Source organism: Saccopteryx leptura, chromosome 3 (genome assembly GCF_036850995.1).
Source record: "Saccopteryx leptura isolate mSacLep1 chromosome 3, mSacLep1_pri_phased_curated, whole genome shotgun sequence".
NCBI lineage: Eukaryota > Metazoa > Chordata > Mammalia > Chiroptera > Emballonuridae > Saccopteryx > Saccopteryx leptura.
In genome coordinates, this window is record NC_089505.1 from 72,479,931 (window position 1) to 72,502,388 (window position 22,458).

The following is a 22,458-nucleotide window of genomic DNA, read 5'->3' on the forward strand; positions in this document are numbered from 1 at the left end:
GACTTGAACATCGAAATGATTTGGAATTGAGCGGATAGTTCACAGACAGACATTTGTGGTAGAAGGTGTTTCATTACATCATCCATTTGTGTAATCATCCCACTGTCTGACAATTCGAGATTGTTTTTGTTTTTACCACTTCCAGTTCTCAAAGGCTGCATTTTTCACCCTGCACACTGTATCCTCTGACACACTGACCCTGCTGTTCAGTGCAGGTAATAAGGTTCCAGCTGCATTCTTTTGAATGGAAATATCCACCTCCCCTCTCTACCCCACACACCCATTTGTTACAGAGACTGGCCTCTCTCCATGAAGTAGTTTTTCTTGTCAAAAATCATTTGGTATGACAGAGCTTTATTATATGCATTTCCATCTAAAAAAATCCAAAACGTCCACTTCTCCTTTATTAAGGGCATTTCCCTCCCCTGGATCCTTTAGCTTGATTTCACACTAAATCTGCCCTGGGTTTTGTTTTGTTTTTCCGTTTGTGCTGAAATTCCCTTTGGAATTTTGGTATAGATTTCATCCAGTCTGTAGAATGGTTGAGTAACATGCACGTTTCAACAATAGTAACTCATTTACAACCCATTATTAAGGGATGTCTTGTTTTTTATTTTTTCAGAGAGGGGCTGATAGAGACAGACAGACAGGAAGGGAGAGAAATGGAGAACATCAGTTCTTTGTTGTGGCACCTTAGTTGTTAATTGATTGCCTTCTCGTGTGTGCCTTGGCGGGGGTGCAGGGGCGCAACAGCAAAGTGAGGGACACCTTCCTCAAGCCACTGACCTTCGGCTTCAAGCCATTGGCCATGGGGTCATGTCTATAATCCCACGCTCAAGCCTGCAACCCCGCACTCAAGGTGGCAACCTCTGGGTTTTGATCCTGCATCCTCAGTATCACAGTATGATGCTCTGTCCCCCATGCACCGCCTGATCAGGCTTAAGGGATGCCTTTCTGTTGATTTGAATCTTTGATTTATTTTTGCAATGGTTTGTTTCCAGTGGGTATGTCATTCAGCTTGTTGACTGTTTTTAATTCCTGAGTATTTTATCCTTTTCAAAGCTGTGATAAATAGAACCGTTTTCCTTAGTATTTTAGATAGCTCATTGCAACTTTTGTATACTAGTTGTATACAGCCCGCCTTGGCTGTTAGTTTTTGTCTTATACCCTGTATTGTCTCACAGAATGTAGCTGGTCCATCAGTCCATATATCTGTATTTGTGAATTTTAACAATTCCAACTCTTTGAGTCTGTTTTATTATATTTCTTTCTCCATTTCCCTCCTCTGCTGACCTCTGTTTAAGTAGCCGTGGTGGTCAGCCCTCTTTCTCCACTATAATTCAGAGTTTTCTAATAACCACAATAGAAGTACAGTTGATAACATTTTTCTTATTCCACTGGTGGTGAGATACACGTAAGAAAAACTGATAATAAATTATATTATCCAAAAAATATTTTTAGGGACAGCCTCGCTGCAATCAGTTTATTAGTTTATTTTTATGTATGTGCATGAATGCATGCCTATGCATTTGCATGATTTTTATAAAAAACATCACCATTTCATAACTTTTATATTTTTTGTAGTTTAAATGGTATTTTAAATATATTCCACAGTTGTGGGTTTTTTTTTTTACACAGTCATAATAATGTTTGGAGTGAATGTAAGGGCCTCGGCATGTGGTAGCAGAGGGATCGAGTGTCGGCTTTGAACACAGAGGACCGTGGTTTGAATCCCCAAGGCTGTGGATTGAGCACAGGCTCACTGGTTTGAGCCCAAGGATGCTGGCTTGAGTAAGGGGCACTTCCTCAGCTAGAGGCCCCTCCAATCATGGTACATTTGTACATGTGAGAAAAGAATCAATGAACGACAAAGGTGCTGCATTGAGGAATTGGTACTTCTCATCTATGTTTCTTCTTATCTGCATGTCCCTGTCTGTGTCTCTCAAAAGGACAAAAAAGAAAAATCAAGTGGATGGAAGAATAGTAATGTGTGTGTGAGCACATTGTGATGACCATTTATGCAATAAAATATAGACTTGACCTCGTGTCAACCTGTTTCAGAGAACAGTTTGTCATTGTGATTTTAGGCTGTTTCCTAATTATTTCAATTATTTTAAAAATAATTTCAGCTGCCCTGTGGTGGTGCTGTGCATAAAGCATTGAGCTGGATGCTGAGGTATCTGGTTTGAAACCTGGGGTTGCCCAGTGAAGGCCCATCTGAGAAGCTACTGCTCCTAGTTGATGCTTCTTGCTACTGGTTCTTCCCCTCCTCTATCTTAAAAAAAAAAGTTAAAAAAGAAGAAAAAATATTTCCATTGATTTGAAGGAGAGAGTCAACGAGAAAGAGTGAAGCATCAATTCAGTATTTCATTTAGTTGTTGTGTTTAGTAACGTACTCACAGATTTTATCTCGTGGGTGCCCTAACCAGGGATCATACCTGAAAACTTGGTGCACAGGGACGATGCCCTATCCAATGAGTCACTCTTCCAGGGCATAATTTTTTTATTCTTTATCTTTTTTTTGGGGGGGGGGGGTGATGGAGACATAGAGAGGGACAGATAGAAGTAGACAGACAGGAAGGGAGACAGATGAGAAGCGTCAGTTGTTGCGGTCCCTTAGGTCTTCAGTGATTGCTTTCTCATATGTGCCTTGATGCGGGGGCTATAGCAGACTGAGTGGCCCCTTGTTCAAACCAGGGACCTTGGCCTTAAACCAGCGACCATGGGGTCATGTCTATGGTCCCACACTCAAGCTAGTGACCTTACACTAAAGATCATGAGTCCATGTTCAAGGTGACAACCTCAGGGTTTCTAACATGGGACTTCTGAGTCCCAGTGCGATGCTGTGTCCACTGCATCACCAGCAGGTCAGGCCTGTCTGATTCTTTACCTTCAAGTCTAAAACACCAGCTAAGTTGAGGTTTTTGTTGCTTAGAACATCCGATTTTGATCTGAGCTGACTTTCTTAGAATACCCGTGACAGTTTCTCCTCGAAGACGGCGACAGAGCAGTCTCTAGTGAGCTACTGTATGGATAGTAAGTTAACATGTGGAAGCATCTAGACTAATGCTGGCATATTAGATACATACAAAGACTTCGTCTCTGTTGTCCTCATCACATTCGAGTCTGAAAGGTTTTATAGACCCTGTGGACTTTATTGTCTCTTAAAGACACTGCACATAGTCTAGTTCATAGAGACAGTGAACATTACTCAATGTATAGAACATAGTTACAAACAGTCCTCTATACACAACCTGGGTTTGAATTTTAATTGTACATTTCATGTGTTCTCTTCCAACATGAGAAACCTTTCTTGCTTTTCTGGCTGTCATAAACTATTATGAGAAAGTAATGTAAACCACCAAGTCCGAAACATCACTTGCTCAAATCTAGATGTGTATGTTTCAGATAGTCATTTTAACCAAATCGATTTTTAATTTTTTTCTTTTTTTTCTGTATTTTTCTGAAGCCGGAAACAGGGAGAGACAGTCAGACAGACTCCCACATGCGCTCAACCGGGATCCACCCGGCATGCCCACCAAGGGGCGATGCTCTGCCCCTCGGGGGGTCGCTCTGTCGCAACCAGAGCCACTCTAGCGCCTGGGGCAGAGGCCAAGGAGCCGTCCCCAGCGCCCCGGCCATCTTTGCTCCAGTGGAGCCTCCGCTGCGGGAGGGGAAGAGAGAGACAGAGAGGAAGGGGAGGGGAGGGGCGGAGAAGCAGATGAGCGCCTTTCCTGTGTGCCCTGGCCGGGAATCGAACCCAGGACTTCCGCACACCAGGCCGACGCTCTACCACTGAGCCAACCGGCCAGGGCTCACCAAATCGATTTTTTTTTTTAATTTTTTTTTTTTTTTCCTGAAGCTGGAAACGGGGAGAGACAGTCAGACAGACTCCCGCATGCGCTCGACCGGGATCCACCCGGCACGCCCACCAGGGGGCGATGCTCTGCCCACCAGGGGGTGATGCTCTGCCGCCGCCCCGCCCCCCCCCCCCCCCCCCCCGGGGCGTCGCTCTGCCGAGACCAGAGCCACTGTAGCGCCTGGGGCAGAGGCCAAGGAGCCATCCCCGGCGCCCGGGCCATCTTTGCTCCAATGGAGCCTTGGCTGCGGGAGGAAGGAGGGGGGGGTGGAGAAGCAAATGGGCGCTTCTCCCATGTGCCCTGGCCAGGAATCGAACCCAGGTCCCCCGCACACCAGGCCGACACTCTACCGTTGAGCCAACCGGCCAGGGCCCAAATCGATTTTTATATCTCCCTTCTCATTCTGTGTGAGGCTACTAACTGTCACCATTTCTCCTTGGTGAAATGTTTTCATTTCAGCGATGGTTGACCTTCAGGGATGTGGCCATAGAATTTTCCGAGGAGGAGTGGGAATACCTGAGCCCAGCTCAGAGGGCCTTGTACGTGCACGTGATGTGGGAGAACTACAGGAACCTGCTCTCACTGGGTGAGGATGACTTTGCTCCAGAAGTCACTGTCTGCCCTTGTGTGTCTTTTCCCTTGTGTGTGTGTTGGGAGCCCCTGATTGGGTGACTGAGATAGAAGCTCTGTGTACTCAGACAGGAAAGGCTTCATAATGTGGCTTTAGGACTTTAAACTTCCCACTTCATAGTATTCAGGGGTTGTTCCAGAGCTTTAAGTGTTTATAATGCTCTATGGCAAACTTAACCTATCTGAGTTTTTGTTCTTTGTACTTGTACTATTGATTCAGTAGTTCTTGGAAAGAGAGCTTGGGACCTGCATATTGACACTCGTCCCTATGCACAGAAGGTGACAAGCAGTGGATTGATTAGTGAAAGGCTTCTCTCAATTTTGCTGTAATATTCTTTTTCCTTAATTGAATGAAGATCAGATATTCTGGAAAACTGAACATCTTCATGTTGATTTCTATTTATATGCGGGAATTTTTGTTTCTGATGTGAATATTAATCTCCATGTTGGAGCAAGGTAAACAGGCTGGGACTCTGCTGAGAGAGAGTTGAAAATACTAAAAACAATAAAAAAATGAAGAAATTATTGCTGCACCTCATCTCTCCCTTTTCATGGGATGTACCCACCATGTGTGCCTGCTGCTCAGGGAGAAATGTTTTTCCCCTCCAGTCCCCGGGGCTGCTGAGAGTGAGTGCTGTGACCCCATACTGTCCTGCCTCTGGTGCTCTGGGATTGTCAGTGGCGGCAGCTGCGTGTCTAGTTTGGTTTTCTGCTTGGTAATGTTGGCCGCAGCACAGCTGCCGTGCTTTGTGTACCGTCACTCGGTTCAGCTGCAGTTCATGCTGGCCACGCAGGAAGAATGTTGCTTCTACTTTCTGCCCTTTCTGGGTGCAGAGAGTGTGCCCTGGTAACCTGACTTCTCCCCTGCTACCGGGTTCACTGGTGTCTTTCTGGCTGTGTGTGTGTCTCCCGTCTCTTTCATGCTCTTCCCTTGTTCTTTCAGGTAAGGGCACCTTTCGATGTGGCAGTGTGAGAGTTTCTCAGGTAATCTGTTGACCTCGTGCATGAGATCTTCTATCTGGGCTGCAAATTATGCTTAATTATTCTGTCTTTCTATACTGTACCTTTTTTAAATTTATTTTTTTATTTTTGAGAGAGAGAGACAGACAGGAAGGGATAGAAAAGAAAAGCATCAGTTCTTTGTTGTGGCACCTTAGTTGTACATTGATTTCTTTCTCATATGTGCCTTGACCGGGAGCTACAGCAGAGTGAGTGACCCCTTGCTCAAGCCAGTGACCTTGCACTCAAGACAGCAATGTTGGGCTTCGAGCCAGCAACCTTTGGGTTCAAGCTGGTGAGTTCATGTACAAGCCAGAGACCTCCAAATTTCAAAGCTGGGTTTTCTGTGTCCAATCTGATGGTCTATGGACTGCACCACTACCAAGTCAGGCACTCTCATAAAACCTTAAAAAACTGAGTTGTCGCCCTGGCCGGTTGGCTCAGTGGTAGAGCGTTGGCCTGGCGTGTAGAAGTCCCGGGTTCGATTCCCGGCCAGGGCACACAAGAGAAGCACCCATCTGCTTCTCCACCCCTCTTCGTCTCCTTCCTCTCTGTCTCTCTTCCCCTCCCGCAGCTGAGGCTCCATTGGAGCAAAGATGGCCTGGGCACTGGGGATGGCTCCTTGGCCTCTGCCCCAGGCTCTGGAGTGGCTCTGGTCGCGACAGAGCGACGCCCTGGAGGAGCAGAGCATCACCCTCTGATGGGCAGAGCATCGCCCCGTGGTGGGTGTGCCGGGTGTATCCCGGTCGGGCGCATGCAGGAGTCTATCTGACTGTCTCTCCCCATTTCCAGCTTCAGAAAAATACAAAAAAAAAAAAATTGAGTTGTGGATGTTTCGGCTTATGCGGTTTATATCATATATTTACTACCTGGGCAAACTGATATGATTGTGTATAGCAGAAGTATGCTTGGTATTATTTTTCTGTGACATAATTGTGTTTTTATTTTTAATATTATGATCTTACAACTCTGTTAGGATAGGTAAGTGTGACATGCTAGAGTGTGTTTTGACTTACACCAAAATTTGGGTTATGTCACTGTTGTAGGAATCAAACTGTCATAATCTGAGGACCCCCTGTAATCTGATTTTGAATTCAGTCTATTAATTTATTTTTTACACAGTCAGAGAGAGAGATCCATAGGGACAGCCAGACAGGAAGGGAGAGAGGTGAGAAGCATCAATCATCAGTTTTTTGTTTCGACACCTTAGTTGTTCATTGATTGCTTTCTCATATGTTGCCTTGACTGTGGGGCTACAGCAGACGGAGTAACCCCTTGCTCAACCAGCGACCTTGGGTCCATGCTAGCGAGCTTTTTGTTTTTCTTTTTGTTTTTTTTTTGTTTGTTTTTTTGCTCAAACCAGATGAGCCTGCACTCAAGCTGACGACCTTGGGGTCTCGAACCTGGGTCCTCCGCATCTCAATCCGATGCTCTATCCACTGCTCTACTGCCTGGTCAGGCAGTCTATTAATGTTTTACTCATAACTTTTGCATCATAATTCATCACAGATTTTGGTTTGTGGTTTTATTCTCAGTACTTTTGTTTGGGTTTGATATCGCATAAAGATAGCTTCCTAGAAAGTATTTTTTTACTCATTTTTAGTTTTTATTTATATATATTTTTATAGAGAGAGACAGGAAGGGAGAGAGATTATAAGCATTGATTTGTAGTTGTTGCAATTTATTCACTGATTGCTTCTTGTGTGCCTTCAGTGGGGGCTTCGTCCGAGCCAGGGACCCCTGCTGAAGCCAGCAACCATGGAGTCATGTCTATGATCCCATGCTGAAGCCAGCTACCCTGTACTCAAGCCAGATGAGCCCATGCTAAAGACAGTGACTTGGGGTTCTGAACCGTGTTCGTGGTCTGCACACTATCCAGTGTGCCATCACCTGCTCAGCAGAAGCATTTCTATAATTCCTTTACTCTTTAATGTTTGGACATGTTCATGAAGATTAGTGTTATTTTTTTTTTTTAATGTATTAATTTTAGTGAGACAGTAAGGGAGGGAGAGAGAGACAGGAACATAGATCTGTTTGTGTCCGTATCCTGACAGGTTGAACTGACAACCTTTGCGCTTCGGGTTCTTGCTCTAAGCAGCCGAGCTATCCGGCCCGGGCCTGTTAGTTTTCTTTAAATGTTGCTAGAATTACCAAGTTCATCAGTCCATGTGCTGCACAGCTTTCCTCTGCAGGGAGTGTTTTTTTTTTTTAAACTTATTATTACTCTTTTATCTATGTCCTGGTTTACTAGTGGATCTCCTTTGATTTTTCTTCTGCATTAATTTTTTAAGCTAAATTTTAAGAAGTGTGGCCTTATGGAACTTGACTCCCCATGTTTTGGTGTCCAGTGGTTTTGCAGGTAATTGTTCATAATAGTCTCTTACATTTTCTTTTTTGGCATTATTTATAAAATGTATGCTTCTTGTTTTGATTTCATTGTCTTACCTTTTAGTTTCAGTTAATTTCCTTATGGTTTCTCGCTGTTTTAATTTTACAATATGTTATATCTATCTATCTGTCCTGTATTTATTTATTTATTTATTTTGAGAAATCAGGAGGTAGAGAGACTCAGTGCATTTGCCGCAACAGGGATCCAGCTGGAAACCACTGTCTGAGGCCAATGCTCAAATCAATCAGGCTATTTTTAGCTGCTGAGGCTGAAGGTTGAGCCACTGGCACCTTTGGCTGAGAAAGGAAGAAAGAGAAGGGGGAGTGGAAAGGGAAGAGAAGCAGGTGATCGCACCCTGACCTGCGTTGAAACGTGGGATTTCTGCATGCTGGGCCACCGATACCTGGTGAGCCTTCTGATCTCTCGTGGGCATTAGTGGAAGAACCACCCATTATCCCAGGGAGTATGAACGTGCTTTGTGCAGGAGAACACAGACACCAGTCAGCTGTGCCAGAAGTTTCTCAGGCCTAAGAGACCATTGCTGGGCATGAGTGTGCTCTGTGTTGTGTGTAATTCCCCAGTTTAAAATGTTTTCTCTAACTTGAGCGTATGGTACCTTCCTTTAGCTCATGTCTACCTTCAATACTGTTGTCTCCTTGTTGTAAGAACACTCTCCAACCCCCCACTGCCTTTTTTATTTTAATCAAGCACCACAGTGCATTTGTTGTGTACTGTCAGTACCTGAGCGCTCTGTGTCACACAAAGGAGTAACCAGTTTAGGGGCAGCTGGAAACAGTCAGATCATTGAACACACAGTGCACTCATCTGTTTCTACCCAGAGAATGATTTTTTTTAAAACAATATTTCCATGGTGTGTCAGGGAGAATGGGCAGTTATCAGGGGCAAACATCAGCATCTTATCTTCTGTGATGTGACTTACCTGCCCTGCTCTCCTGAAGCTGTTGTGGTCTGATTGGTTTCTGGAGTCCTCAGAAAAGGCAGCTTTGCTAGTACTGGTTGCTAGTTCCCTTCTCCGTGGAAGAGCAGCGTTTTGATGCTTCCTATTGTGCCATGTTGCTGAAGACCTGTAAACGGTACAGTGGTACTTTGAGATACTAGTTTCATTCATTCTGTAACCGAGCTTGTAAGTCAGTCAACTCGTTTATCAAACAAATTTTTCCCATTTAAAATAACTGAAATAGATTTAGTCCATTCCAGCTCTGTGAAACATCCCCAAACCATCCTAAATTATGAAAAAAGACGTTTTTAATTAAGAAACACACATGTATACTTTACCAATGCATAACAAATTATATAAAATAAGAGAAAATAATGTTATTTAGTACTGTATTCTTACCTTGGAGACAAGCTGAGTGCGGCTAACAGTGGTGAATGGTGGAGGAGGGAGGGAGGGAGGAAGGGATGCAGGTACTGTAGACACATAAACTAAAACGGCACTTTCTTAACACTAAATGTAAACTAAAACTGCATTTTCTTTAATTAAAATGAAACCACAAAAACTTAATTTTAAAATAATGCACTTTCTCAACTTTAAACTTAACCTAAGCTTAACATTACATATTTTACATTTAATCATCACCTGTTTTTGCCTTTTTGGCTGCACTTTCGGCACTTTCATATGCAAGACTTTTTTTTTTTTATTCATTATAGAGAAGGGAGAGAGAGACAGAAGGGGGAGGAACAGGAAGCATCAACTCCCATATGTGCCTTGACCAGGCAAGCCCAGGGTTTTGAACCGGCAACCTCAGTGTTTCCAGGTTGACGCTTTATCCACTGCGCCACCACAGGTCAGGCTCATTTGCAGGACTTTTGAATAAAAATCTATCCAAAGAGGTTTGCTTTTGCCTGCCCTTTAAAATGTTACGGAAATGTGACAAGTGTCATTAAAAAGTGCTGAAGCACGACCAGTTGAAACTTTTTCTGGGTGTTTCTTTTCAATGAAACTTGAAAGCTTCTCCCACATTGCCAGCATGTCTTTAATTTCTCTTGTAGAAAAAACTTCCTCCAATTCTACCTCTTCCTCACTACTAATCTCTTGCAGAAGCTCCGTATGTTGCATCATCTGTAGCTCCTTCAACTCCTCAGTTGAGAGTTTCTCCTCATGTTCCTCAATGAGCTCGTTTATGTCACCCTCATCCATCCTCAGACCCATTGACTTTTCGAGGGACAGTCTCCTTCAGCGCTTTACCTTGGTCTCAGTCTCTGGTTCGAATCCTTCGAAGTCCCTGTCTGCAACATCAGGCCATAACTTTTCCCATGCCAAGTTCAAGGTTCTTATAACCTCTTGCCATGCCAAGTCAATAATTCGTAAACATATCACGATGTTGTGGTGATCTTTCCAAAACTCTCCAAGGGTTAGAACTGTATTCTCAGTCACCTCAAAGCAGCGGCGGAACAAGTACTTTGTGTAAAGCTTTTTAAAGTTGGAAATGACCTGCTGATTCATAGGTTGCAAGTCATGTTGGGTGGGAGGTAGAGAGGACTTTCACAAATTTGAACTCATCGAGAATGTCATCTTCAAGACCAGGTGGGTGGGCTGGAGCATTATCAAGGATTAATAATGATTTCATTGGGAGTTTATTTTCTTGAATATATTTCTTCACTGCAGGACCAAAGACGAGATTTACCCATTCAATAAAAAACTGTCGCATAACCCATGCCCTAGCATTGGCGCGCCACATAACCTGCAGTTTTTCTGTAAGAATCTTGTGAGTCTTAAAGGCTCGAGAATTTTCAGAATGATACACTAGCAGTGGCTTTATTTTACAGTCACTGCTAGCATTTGCACACAATTCAAGGGTCAGACGTTCCTTCATATGTTTAGAGCCTGGCAGCTTCTTCTCCTCTGTGGTGAAGAAAGTCCTCCGGGGCATTTTTTCCCCAAAAAAATCCTGTTTCGTCACAGTTGAACACTTGTTGGGGGATGTAGCCTTCCTTTGCGATAAGCGCAGCAAAACTTGCTGTGTACTCCTCAGCTGCCTTAACGTCAGCACTCGCAGCTTCACCATGCCTCACCACCAAGTGGATGCCACATCTCTTTTTGAAATTTTCAAACCAGCTGTGACTTGCCTTAAACGTATCTTCTGCTGCTTCTTTTAAGGTTGATGGTTCTTCATGTTGCTGTAACTAATACATGCCTTTTCTCATATTACACTGTCCGTCACTGTGTCTCCTGCCAGCTCTTTCTCTTTCACCCACACCAGCAGAAGCTTCTCCATTTCTTCACGGATATTTACCCTTAACTGGGACAAAATTGTAGTTCCTTTTGCTGGATTTGCATTTTTGTTGTTGTTGTTGTGTTTTTGTATTTTTCTGAAGCTGGAAACGGGGAGAGATAGTCAGACAGACTCCCGCGTGCGCCCGACCGGGATCCACCCGGCACACCCACCAGCGGCGACGCTCTGCCGTGACCAGAGCCACTCTAGCGCCTGGGGCAAGGAGCCATCCCCAGCGCCCAGGCCATCTTTGCTCCAATGGAGCCTTGGCTGCGGGAGGGGAAGAGAGAGACAGAGAGGAAGGGGGAGGTGGAGAAGCAAATGGGCACTTCTCCTATGTGCCCTGGCCGGGAATCGAACCCGGGTCCCCTGCACGCCAGGCCAACGCTCTACCGCTGAGCCAACCGGCCAGGGCTGGATTTGCGTTTTTGATGGTATCCTTTTGTTAATGATGGTACAAATTGTAGATGTATTGCAGTCGTACAGACTTGCCAGTTCAGTCACTCGTACACCACGCTCATGTTTTTCTATTATTTCTTGCTTCTATCGACATCATTCTCTTCTTCTCACCACTGTCCTTTACACTCACTTTCTTCGGCCCCATAATAGCACACAAAAAAAGATAGTAAAAAATGCAAAAATGACGCAAGAACAAGTACAGCTCATGAGATTCGACTTGTTTCTGTGGGTAACATGTGAGAAAGAACGAGATGCTGGAGTAGTGCTGCTGAAACTGGACCCTTGCGCCAACCAGCGGCAGCTTCTCGAATCACGACTTGTATGTCAGAATTTTGCTCAGATCTCGAACAAAATACATACCGAGTTGCAGCTCATATCTTTAAAAAAAAAAGTATGTTGGTCTGCTCGTATCTCAAGGTACCACTGTACTCAGTTTCTACATTAGAGTTCAAAGTATAGTTATGTAACTATAGCTTTTGATAACTTATTTATCTTACAGCTATTTTTTCAGAAGAAACCCAAGACTTGTTGCCAAAGCCAACCAAAGAATTATTCCAGAAAATGCTATTGGTAAGATATGGAAGGGTGATATTTAGCACATATTCCTCATGAAAGTGGAAATGTTATTAGGAGTAGGAATGACAGAAAGGGTGTTAGGATGGACCTAACCCTAAAAGAGATCGAAGGTCTAAAATACCTTTGGTAAACCATTACTAATTTATTTGCATTTGCAGAATGATGTTTTGTTGTTTTATGGGGTTTTCAGTTATGTGTCCTTTGTTTGTTTATATTATTAAACATGGAGCCATTAAAGAAGAAAGGACTCAGGTTGGAAGAAGCCACAGGTATCCTAGGCAGAACTGCTTTGGCTCAGTGAGAAGTCATAGGAAAGAGAGCCTTAGAAACAGACCCAAGGGCTGAGCCCAGGACTAGCTGCTGCTGCCCGTTGCTCCCTGGTTCCCAGTCCTGTGGGGTCCCTTAGAGTTTAGAGCCTGCACAATGGAGCTGGAACAAGAGGAGTAGAGCAGAGTGTGTTTGAATGGAAAGACCCAAATGAAATTTTAATACATTTCCTGAGACTATTTATAAACATGGGAGAAGATATTTGTAAAATTCATCACATTCTTAAGCCTGTGGTACAAATAATTTTTACCATAAAAAATGTATTAAACACTCAAACTCTTGAAAAAAAATTAGAGATTTTAAAATGAAGATAAAATTTCAAAGGCTGATCACATTGAGCATCCATTAAACAAGTGTTCATGGTTTTTCTACTCAGAAATCTTTCGGAGTCTATAGTTTTCATAAGTTTGGTTGGTTTTTTTGTACAGTCATTAATTATATAATGTTCGTCATTCAGTAGGTGTGACATAGTGGTTTATTAGAATATCTTTACATGTTTACTGATTCTAGAGGCCTCACTAATGACCTATCTATTTACATTGATTTACCAGAGTATGTTTAATGGAGAGAGAAGTGACCGATTCAATGACTGTTGGGAAAACTTTAGTCAAGGTTCAAATCCTAATAAACATCTGAGAACTGAATTTCTGAAGAACCATTCTAAATGCGGGAAGGACTTTGATCAAAGTTTAAAACTTACTCTGCACCAGAATATTCATATTGCTGAGGAGAAAAATAATTGTAATGAGGTGAACAATTGCTTAAACCAACTGTTAAATCTCAGTGAACAGGAAACTACTCATACTGAGGAAGAAGCTAATAAATGTAATAATGAGAGTGAAAAAGTTTCTATTCAGATTTTTAAACACACTAAACGCAAGAAATTTTATGCAAGAAAGACACCTTACAATTGTGAGAAATGTGGTAAAGCCTTTATTTCTCTTGCATATCTCTCTCAACATAAGATGGTTCATGCTGAAGATAAGGCTTACAAATGTAAACAGTGTGGTAAAGCCTTTAATTCAAGTTCATACCTTACTGTACATGAGCGAATCCATACTGGAGAGAAGCCTTACAAATGTGAAGTATGTGGCAAAGCCTTTAAGCAGCGTTCACATATTAGTAGACATAAGAAAACTCATACTGGAGATAAGCCTTACAAATGTGAAGTATGTGGCAAAGGTTTTACTAGGCATTCGGGAGTTATTAGTCATCAGAGAATTCATACTGGAGAGAAGCCTTACAAATGTGAAATATGTGGCAAAGGTTTTACTTGGCATTCAGGTGTTATTAATCATGAGACAGTTCATAGTGGAGAGAGGCCTTATAAGTGTCAAATATGTGGGAAGGATTTCAATCACCATTCACTTCTTATTCAACATGAAAAAATTCATACTGGAGAGAAGCCTTACAAATGCGAAATATGTGGCAAATGTTTTGGTCGGCTTTCACATATTACTAGACATAAGAAAACTCATACTGGAGTGAAGCCTTACAAATGTGAAATATGTGGCAAAGGTTTTGCTCGGCGATCATATATTACTGCACATAATAAAATTCATACTGCAGAGATGCCTTACAAATGTGAAGTATGTGGCAAAGCTTTTAATTGGCGTTCAAGTCTTACTCAACATGAAATAATTCATACTGGAGAGAAGCCTTACAAATGTGAAATATGTGGCAAAGTTTTTAATTGGCATTCAAGTCTTACTCAACATGAAATAATTCATACTGGAGAGAAGCGTTACAAATGTGAAATATGTGGCAAAGCTTTTAATTGGCGTTCAAGACTTATTCAACATGAAATAATTCACTCTGGAGAGAAGCCTTACAAATGTGAAATATGTGGCAAAGTTTTTAATTGGCATTCAAGTCTTACTCAACATGAAATAATTCATACTGGAGAGAAGCGTTACAAATGTGAAATATGTGGCAAAGCTTTTAATTGGCGTTCAAGACTTATTCAACATGAAATAATTCACTCTGGAGAGAAGCCTTACAAATGTGAAATATTTGGCAAAGGTTTTGCTATTCATTCAAGTGCTATTCAACATAAGAGAATTCACACCAGGGTGAAGACTCCTCAAAAAAATTAGGGGACATTTTGTTACTTCATATTTTGAAATATCCCCTAGTTTTTGTGAGCAGTATATAACGAATTCCATATTCAGAATTTTATCGACACATGAGAATTCATAATAGAAACTTTAAAAATAAAAACTGGAAACTCTTACAGCTGGATCATCAGCCTCACTCAGTATACGAGAATGCATATTGGGGAGAAATTTTCCATTCATACACTGTTCAAAATACACACTTCAGTAACACTACTCATGCTGGCAACTGAACTTAAAGAAGTAAAAAATAAAAGAGAAAGGAATTGAATCTGAGATGCCACTGAATATCAGTCAAAAATCATTTTTAGCCTGACCTGTGGTGGCGCATTGGACAAAGCATGCACCTGGAACGCTGAGAATGCTGGTTCAAAACCCTGCACTTGTCTGATCAAGTCATATGGGAGTTGATGCTTCCTGCTCCTCCCCTCTTTCTCTCTTTTTCTTTCTCTCACATACTCTCTCTTCTCTCTAAAATGAATAAAACACAATTTTCCAATATTTCATTAAATCGTAATATTTATTATACAGAGTATAATCTAAGGTTTACACCCTTAGTTAACTTTTAAGTGTGTTACAAAATGGATGTCTCAATATGCACACTTACTTAAAATCGCTCCTTTGTTACCCTGACAGTATTTGAAATATTTTTTTAATACATTTTAATAATTTGGGCCTGCAAAGCAGTGGCGCAGTGGATAGAACATCAGATTGGGATGTGGAGGACCCAGGTTCGAGACTTTGAGGTCGCCAGCTTGAGCACGGGCTCATTGGGTTTGAGCAAGACTCACCAGCTTGAGCCCAAGGTTTCTGGCTCGGGCAAGGGGTCACTCAGTCTGCTGTAGCCCTCCAGTCAAGGCACATATGAGGAATCAATCAATGAACTAAGGAACCACAGCAAAGAATTCATGTTTCTTATCTCTCTCCCCTTCTGTCCCTATCTGTCCCTCTCTCTCTGACACTCTGTCTCTACCACAAGAGGAGAAAGTAAATAAATTTTAAAAAATTAAAAATTAGGGCCTTTCTAAATACAAATATTTTTTCTATCCAGGAGTCTTACATTTATTTTTTAAATTTTAGAGGAGACGGGACAGAGACACAGACTCCCACATGCACGCCCCAACCAGAATACTCCCAGCAAGCCCCCTACAAGGCGATGCTCTGCCCATCTACATCTGTTGCTGTTGCTTTCAGAGCGAAGCCATTTTTTTGTAGTCATTGAATAGTCACAAGGAGGTGAAGGACTTGGTAGGAAAGACAGTCAATATTGTAAAAACTGAGGTATTGTGTGAAAACACGGGCCCATTCCCCAAATTTAGCTCCCTCTCCCACCCTCTGGGAATATAATGAAAGTCACAATGAGTGTGCTCTGGGATTTTGAAATTTTTACCAGTTCCTTGGTTGAGAGGAATCCAAAAGGAAACTCTTTCAATGTGAGCCCAGTTGTAAGCAGCTAGTGTTTTGATCTAACACGACTTGTGCTCCAGCATGTTTTGATAAACTAATTTTTTTTCTGGCCAGCCCTCACGTTATGTCTGTATTCCGTAAGTAGTTTTCTGAACCTGCCTCCACCTCAGGTCTTTGCATAACAATTTGAGGTAGGAAGCAGAATTCCAGAGACACTGCAGCGTCTACAGGCTAGATGGGAAATGGTACAAATATAGTTGGGGGAAATCCCAGGTTGGAAAATGCCCCATATACTAGCTGTGGCAACCTTGATTGATAGTTGGGGAGTCACTGTGTGAGTATGGGAACACCCACAGGACTACTTTCTGTCCTGCAATCTCTGGTGCAGAAGCCCTTGCTCGCAAATGAAAAGGAACTTGGATCAGTTCCAGCGGTGGTCCTATGGCCAGTCCTCCAGGCTGTGTGTATCTAAGAAGGCAGAGCTAGAGGGCCAAAGTAGCTCTAGGCAACATCCAAGATCAACCTGGACAGCGAAATGTGGCCAGTGCATGCAGGCCCAAATGAAATTATGAAAAGTTACGAAGAGACAGCTCTGAACAAGTATTAACTTATTGATATGCCACATGAGCGCTAACCATCCTTGGGAACTGGAACCCTTGGGAGCAGGTGCGCTAGCTGAGAGCTAGTCCTCATATTATGAAGACACAGGAGGGGGAAGATGTATTGAAGGAAATTTATTTCAAGTATGATAACATTTTTAAAAGTAATCTTTAATTACTATTATTTCTTTATAGCGATACTTATTGTACCAAATTATCACATGTTTTAATCCTCCACATCTAATATCCCTTGTCGTGTCTCTGAAACATTCTGGAACTTGGCACTATTGATTCTTGGTGTATGGGAATAGAAAATGAAACACCGCTTGGTTTTGGTATGAAACTGTTTTCCTGTCCAAGAGTTGTGTATTTCACATTAGTTCTTGGTCCTTACACAGACTCTCACAGTTCTGGTTTAATCAAGCTGCTTTCCTTTGTTCTAATAGCAGAAACGTTTCAGGATCCAACTTTCTTCCCGCATCCATGCCGGCACCTCAATCCTAGCTCCTGCACAGGTGGATTTCAGTAACCGCAGTATTTGGCAAAAATAACTTTTTACAAAGCTTTTCTGTCTCAGTCCAGCTGCAACAAGTCTATTCCGATGTTTCAAGTGTGAAAAGGTATGAAATTAAGTGGACAGAGACTTAAAGATATATACATACAGATGGGTTTGGGAGGATGGCACGGCAAACTCTACTGTTCCTGAGCTGTAAGATGGCTGCTTTCAGAGAAGCATCCGTCTTTATTCATGGATAAACGAGGTTCATTAGCAATTCAATTAAGTTTCAAAGACAACCCCTACCATACCATACAAATGTAACTTTACACCAATAAGAAACTAGCTTCCAGCTTCTTCCGGAAGACATGAGTAGGACGATCAAGAATCAAGCATAACTCTTTGTTAACTAGGCAGGTAAGTTGGGGGAGTTCGTCCGCACCTCTGTCCTCAAGATATATCCAAATTGCAAAATACCCTGTTTATATTCCAGTCCCCAACAGATCCCCCTTTTATACTTTTTAAAACTTCACTTTGTGTGCTGTGATTCATACTCAACTGAATTCCCATGTTCCGATATGGAGGCAGACTGGAAAAATATAAAATAAACAACAAAATTAAAATAGCCATGCTAAGAGATACTATAACAAGTGTCCTAATACAATGAAGTGATTAAAACCTATTAGATTATCAATTAGAATCTTAACTAATACAACGGGATCTAAAATTCTTACAGTCTCAAATGCCCTTAACATGTTAATGTAATTTTACCTCGTCCATGTTGACACCATCACTGCTTCATATTATTTTTAAATGTAACCCAACCCCACTTCAGTCTGAGAGCTGTCCCAAGGAGCAGGAGTCACATTCAGGAAAAGTCCACAAGGCACTGGAGTAGTGGTCACATTTCCACACGTTGCAGCTAGAGTCCAAGTCCCAATGACCACTGATTCTAGCTGGCAATGATCAGGTTAGACTGGAAGAGCCATCTGCAGCATGTATGGAGACAGATTTTTTTTTTAAACTGGAGAGATGAACTCAGGGTGCCTTTCCCTGGAGCTTTGCAGCCATGGGGTGGGGGAGAGAACCTTGGGATACACTATGCTGGGTGGCAGAGGTAAATTCGTAACAGAAGTTGGCAAAAAGGAGAAAGAGGGCTCTAAATTAGAAGGAGGTCTCAGCCTAATACAGGCATCAGGCATTGAGGCAGGAGGAATAAAGGAGACACTATATTAAAGCAGCAGAAAATAAGACTATCAATACCCACAACAGGTCTTCGAGGGATGAATAAAAACCTCAATATTCAGGCAAGGCATAGTAAGTGACTCTCGTGTCTATAAGAAATGAGATCAGCTTACCTGAAACTTGGAAGAAATCCCCTAGGTTTGCCCACAGTGACCTGAAATGGGTCCAACGGCCATGGACACCTTTAGCCTTCAGTGGCAAGTCCCAGCAGGTTGGGCATGGTTAGGTCGCAGGTGGCTGGAGCAGGGCTGGAAAAGACTGAACCTTCCCTTAAGGGAGTGAGGGGACAGCCTACCTTCCAGTGTCTCTCTTATCACACAGCAAAGGCATGTTCCTGGTGGCGGCAGAGAAGCCTGGCAGGCTTTACCTCCATGGCCTTCCTTTCCACTCTTGAAGCAGGGCCCTGATGGGGTCCACTGAGGCCCCTTTGGGGTGTTGGAGCCTTTAAGGCTGTATGCCAAAAGCAGTTATTTTGCCTGATCTCTTTTGGGCTCTGTCTGCCTTTTCGTTCTTGGTCATTATAGACCTTAAAAGCCGTGCTAGACTTCAGAGAGAAAGAGACAGACTAGGAATAAGACAGGGCAGTGGCCAATCCCCCTGTCCCTAGACCCACATTTATACAAATTCTTAAAGCAACAAGAAGAGAAATTACCTGTATAACTCGTTTGGTCCTTAGATTGATGGGTAGTATACTAGGAACTGGAACAGGCTCATGGGGTGGGATTAGGTTGATATTTGGGATGAGATAGATTAAGGGACAGGTTTCTGTCCAATTAGGGAGATACATATAGGTGTTGGTCCCACATGAGTAGAAAGCCCCTGATTGGGTGAGGCAGGCTGAGAGGTGAATAGAGAATAGAAGGACAAGGAGTTGGTTTCGTTTCTCTGTTTCTGAGCTCCAAGTGGTCAGGGTGGAGGAAAGAGTCGCCCTTAGCAGCAATGGGAGTTGTCAGGATCACGGTGTGTGGACCTGTCCACGTGAAAGTCAGTCCTTGGGTGATGTAATGCTGGAAGCTCCTCTTGGATAGTCTTTGAACAGTTTGCTGAGTAACCTGTAAATCCTGCAAGTACTTAGGGAAAGGGTGGTTAAACTTCTATATTTTGCAGCTAGAGGTTAAATGTTAGTGAACACTAATTCTAGCTGGAATTAGCAGCAGGTCCAAGCCTACAATACGCATGGGGCATTGAGATAAGAGGAATAAAGGAGATACTATACATTAAATAAAGTAATAAAATCAGGCTGTCAATACCCACAGTAGAGATCTTTTAGGGAAAAATAAAATTCAAATATTTAGGCAAGGCATAGTAGATGGCCCTTGTGTTTACAAGAAATAAGATTAGCTTATCTGCTATTTGGAAGAAATACCTTAGGCTTGACGATGTCCTTGTGCCTTCAGTAGCAATTCCCAGCATGCTGGGCAAGGTCAGGTCATAGGTAGCTGGAGCAGGGCTAGAAGAGACTGAACCCTCTCTCCATGGAGCAAAGGGGCAGCTTACCTTCTCATGTCCCTCTTTCCACAGCAAAGACATGTCCCTTGATGGGGCTGGGAAGCCTGGCAGGCTTCAGTTCAATGACCTTTCCACTTTGGAGCAGGGCCCTGATGCAATTTTATGAAGCCCTTTAGGGCGCTGGAGCCTTTAAGAGTGTATGCCAAAAGCTGGTATTTTCTGACTTCTTTTGGGCCTTATTTGCCTTTTTTGTTACTTCCTTGGCCATTATAGACCTTAAAAGCCATGCTCAGAAGATCTCACTGAGGGGCTTGACTAAGCAAAATTGGGAATTCAGTGTTTAAGGAAACCTATTAGACTGAGGAAAGAAAGGATTTGATTTGCGGTGGTAGGTGGTTGGAGACTGCAGAGGGTCTGAGTTAGATCTAGGTTGAGAGTTCAGGTAGTGGGGGTTAAGGTGATGCCTAGATAGACTAGGGACTGAGAATGAAGTTGAGCCTTAGCAGAGAAGACATGATATCCCTTTACAGCAAGGAAGTTAAGAATAGTGGTGGTGTGTCTCCTTGAGGCAGGCAGGGAGGGGTTGCAGAGGAGTAGGTTATCTTAATATTATAAGAGAGTATTAGTTTTGAGATTGCATGCTGCTAAATCCTGAGTTAATGCCTGCCCGAACAGGTGTGGGCTGATTTGATCCCTCGGTAAAATAAATTGCTGGGATGCATTAGTGTCTGGGTCAGTAAATAAAGGTAAATGCAAACAGAAAGTAAGAGTCAGGGTGTAGAGGAATGGTGAAGGCATTCTTGAGATCTAGGATTGTGAAGTGAGTGGTGTTTCAGGGAATGTGTTACAGTAACTTGTAGAGATTAGAGATTACTGGATGGAGGGGAATTATGTCCTCATTGATTAGGCATAAGTCTTATACAATTGTTAAGCCCCTGAAGATTTTCGAACAGGAAGGATGGGGGTCTTGCAGGGAGAGTCCATGGGGAAGAGTACGCCTTGATTTAAGAGGTGGGTGATTATTGGTTTAAGGCCTTAGAAACGGACACAGTTACACATTAAACAAAGACTTCAGATACACATTATGAATTAACGAATTTAAATGAGCACACTTTGCTTGTGTCAATTCAAATTGTACTAGAGATATTTTCTGACAAACAGAGACAACAGATTACTCACACAGCTCAATAGAAGGAGCCGGTGGGGTGTGGGGGAGGGGTCAAAGAAGAAAAAGAGACAGAGCTGCCAGTCTGTAAGGAGGGAGGAGGGGTTTAAGAACACAGTGCAGAAGGGAGGGGCCCCTGGCCATCAGGGGAGAAGAGAGACTGGTATTTGCATGTTAATGAGAAAGAGGATTTAGCGAAGAGAGGTGTCAAGCCAGTACACACTGCCACCATCACAGCAGCCTGGCCCATGCAGGTTTGCACTGGATTAGAACAGATGGTAATGAAACAACAGAGCCGCAAACTGGTGGGCCATTAGCTTTAATCCTAGCTTGCACCAGTGGGCAAGTAAAAACACACACTGGGCTTCAAAACACACTCATTCAGTGTTCACAAAGCTACTGACTTATCTCAGTTTTTTTAGACTCAAAGGTTTCTAGCTCACCAGCCTTATTCACCTCTGTTTCCCATCTCCTCTCTGCACAAATTGGCTTCTCCTTCAACAATCCACCACCTTGGCTGCCTTTCCTGGCCTCTTTCATGTGGCCTCTCTGCTCTTTTTGCTCTCTCCTCTAATGCTAATCTCAGGAACTGAGAGAGAGCAAGCTCCCAGTCTGCCCCACTTTATAGTGTAGAAATTCAAACCTTTTATCCAATATACAAAATAGGGAAGTCTCTGATACAAAGTTTAGCCCACATCAAAAAGGGTGGGAAAGGCTCAGTCTTAAAACAAAGCCCCAGGTTACAAGGATCCTGCCTGCCCACATTCCGCCCCCCAACACACATTAATATCATCGGAGCTATGGGTCTCCCCGTGGGCAGCACCATTTTTAACAAAGTGAGCATAATATATTTTATCTGTCCAACAAGAGGGGAGGGGGCTTTCAGGAGGGGAGAGACGAGTGGGAAAGATTTGTAGAGGGACCAGAGAGGGGTACCGAGAGAGGGGTGCCCGGAGATCAGGCAGGAGTTAGAGTTGGGAGTCAGTGGAGAAGGAATGATTAGGAGCGAAGGTTTTAGGTGAGGTTTCTTTGGCCAAAAACAGCCTGCGTGTAGAACAGAAGGTACAGAAATTAAGGACAGAAGCGAAAGTAAAAGGAAGCCTGCACGTAAGGGATTTCTGATGCCCTCCTCCTCTGGTGGCAAAAGTTTTCAATATCTCTTAGGATATTGTAATGGTAGTTAGTAGAAAGCAACCTGGCTAGGTGCCTAGACTTTTGAGGAAGTCTGTAGAAGCTAGCCACTCAGAGTAGAAACCTCCCAAACTGTGAACTTCAGAGAGTAGAGTGAGTCTGAAGGAATAGAGGAGTCCCGGAGGAGTAGAGGAGTCCCAAAGGAGTAGAGGAGTAGTCTCTGAGGCCTGAGATTGGGAGGAGCCCATGTTCCAAGGGGAGTCTGGTTGGACAGTTTGGACTGAGAGGAGCCCACAGTAGAGGAGACTGGTGAGAGAAGGGGGCATCCTGCCTTCAGTCACAGTTTTAAGAGGAAAAAATCTCCATAGAGAGTCTA

At 43.0% G+C, this 22,458-nt stretch overlaps 1 protein-coding gene and 1 long non-coding RNA gene across 7 annotated transcripts in view; both read left to right on the forward strand.

Moving 5' to 3' along the window:
• LOC136399307 (uncharacterized) overlaps positions 1-14,952 on the forward strand; it is a 597,663-nt gene extending 582,711 nt beyond the window's left edge. The window contains exon 2 of the long non-coding RNA XR_010750136.1: positions 14,848-14,952. This is a non-coding gene — a long non-coding RNA (uncharacterized lncRNA). The remainder of the gene's footprint in view (positions 1-14,847) is intronic.
• Positions 1-14,952, forward strand: part of LOC136399252 (zinc finger protein 43-like) — a 134,940-nt gene extending 119,988 nt beyond the window's left edge. For 4 of the 6 annotated variants that reach the window (XM_066374264.1, XM_066374263.1, XM_066374262.1 and 1 more), the window contains 3 exons: positions 4,320-4,446; positions 12,073-12,143; positions 13,028-14,952. In XM_066374264.1, the coding sequence (XP_066230361.1) occupies positions 4,320-4,446; positions 12,073-12,143; positions 13,028-14,572 (1,743 nt within the window). In that variant the 3' untranslated portion in view covers positions 14,573-14,952. Of the gene's footprint in view, positions 1-4,319; positions 4,447-5,516; positions 5,875-12,072; positions 12,144-13,027 lie in introns of those variants that run through there. The other 2 variants (XM_066374266.1, XM_066374267.1) reach the window with 2 other exon arrangements.
• Positions 14,953-22,458: the final 7,506 nt, after the last annotated feature.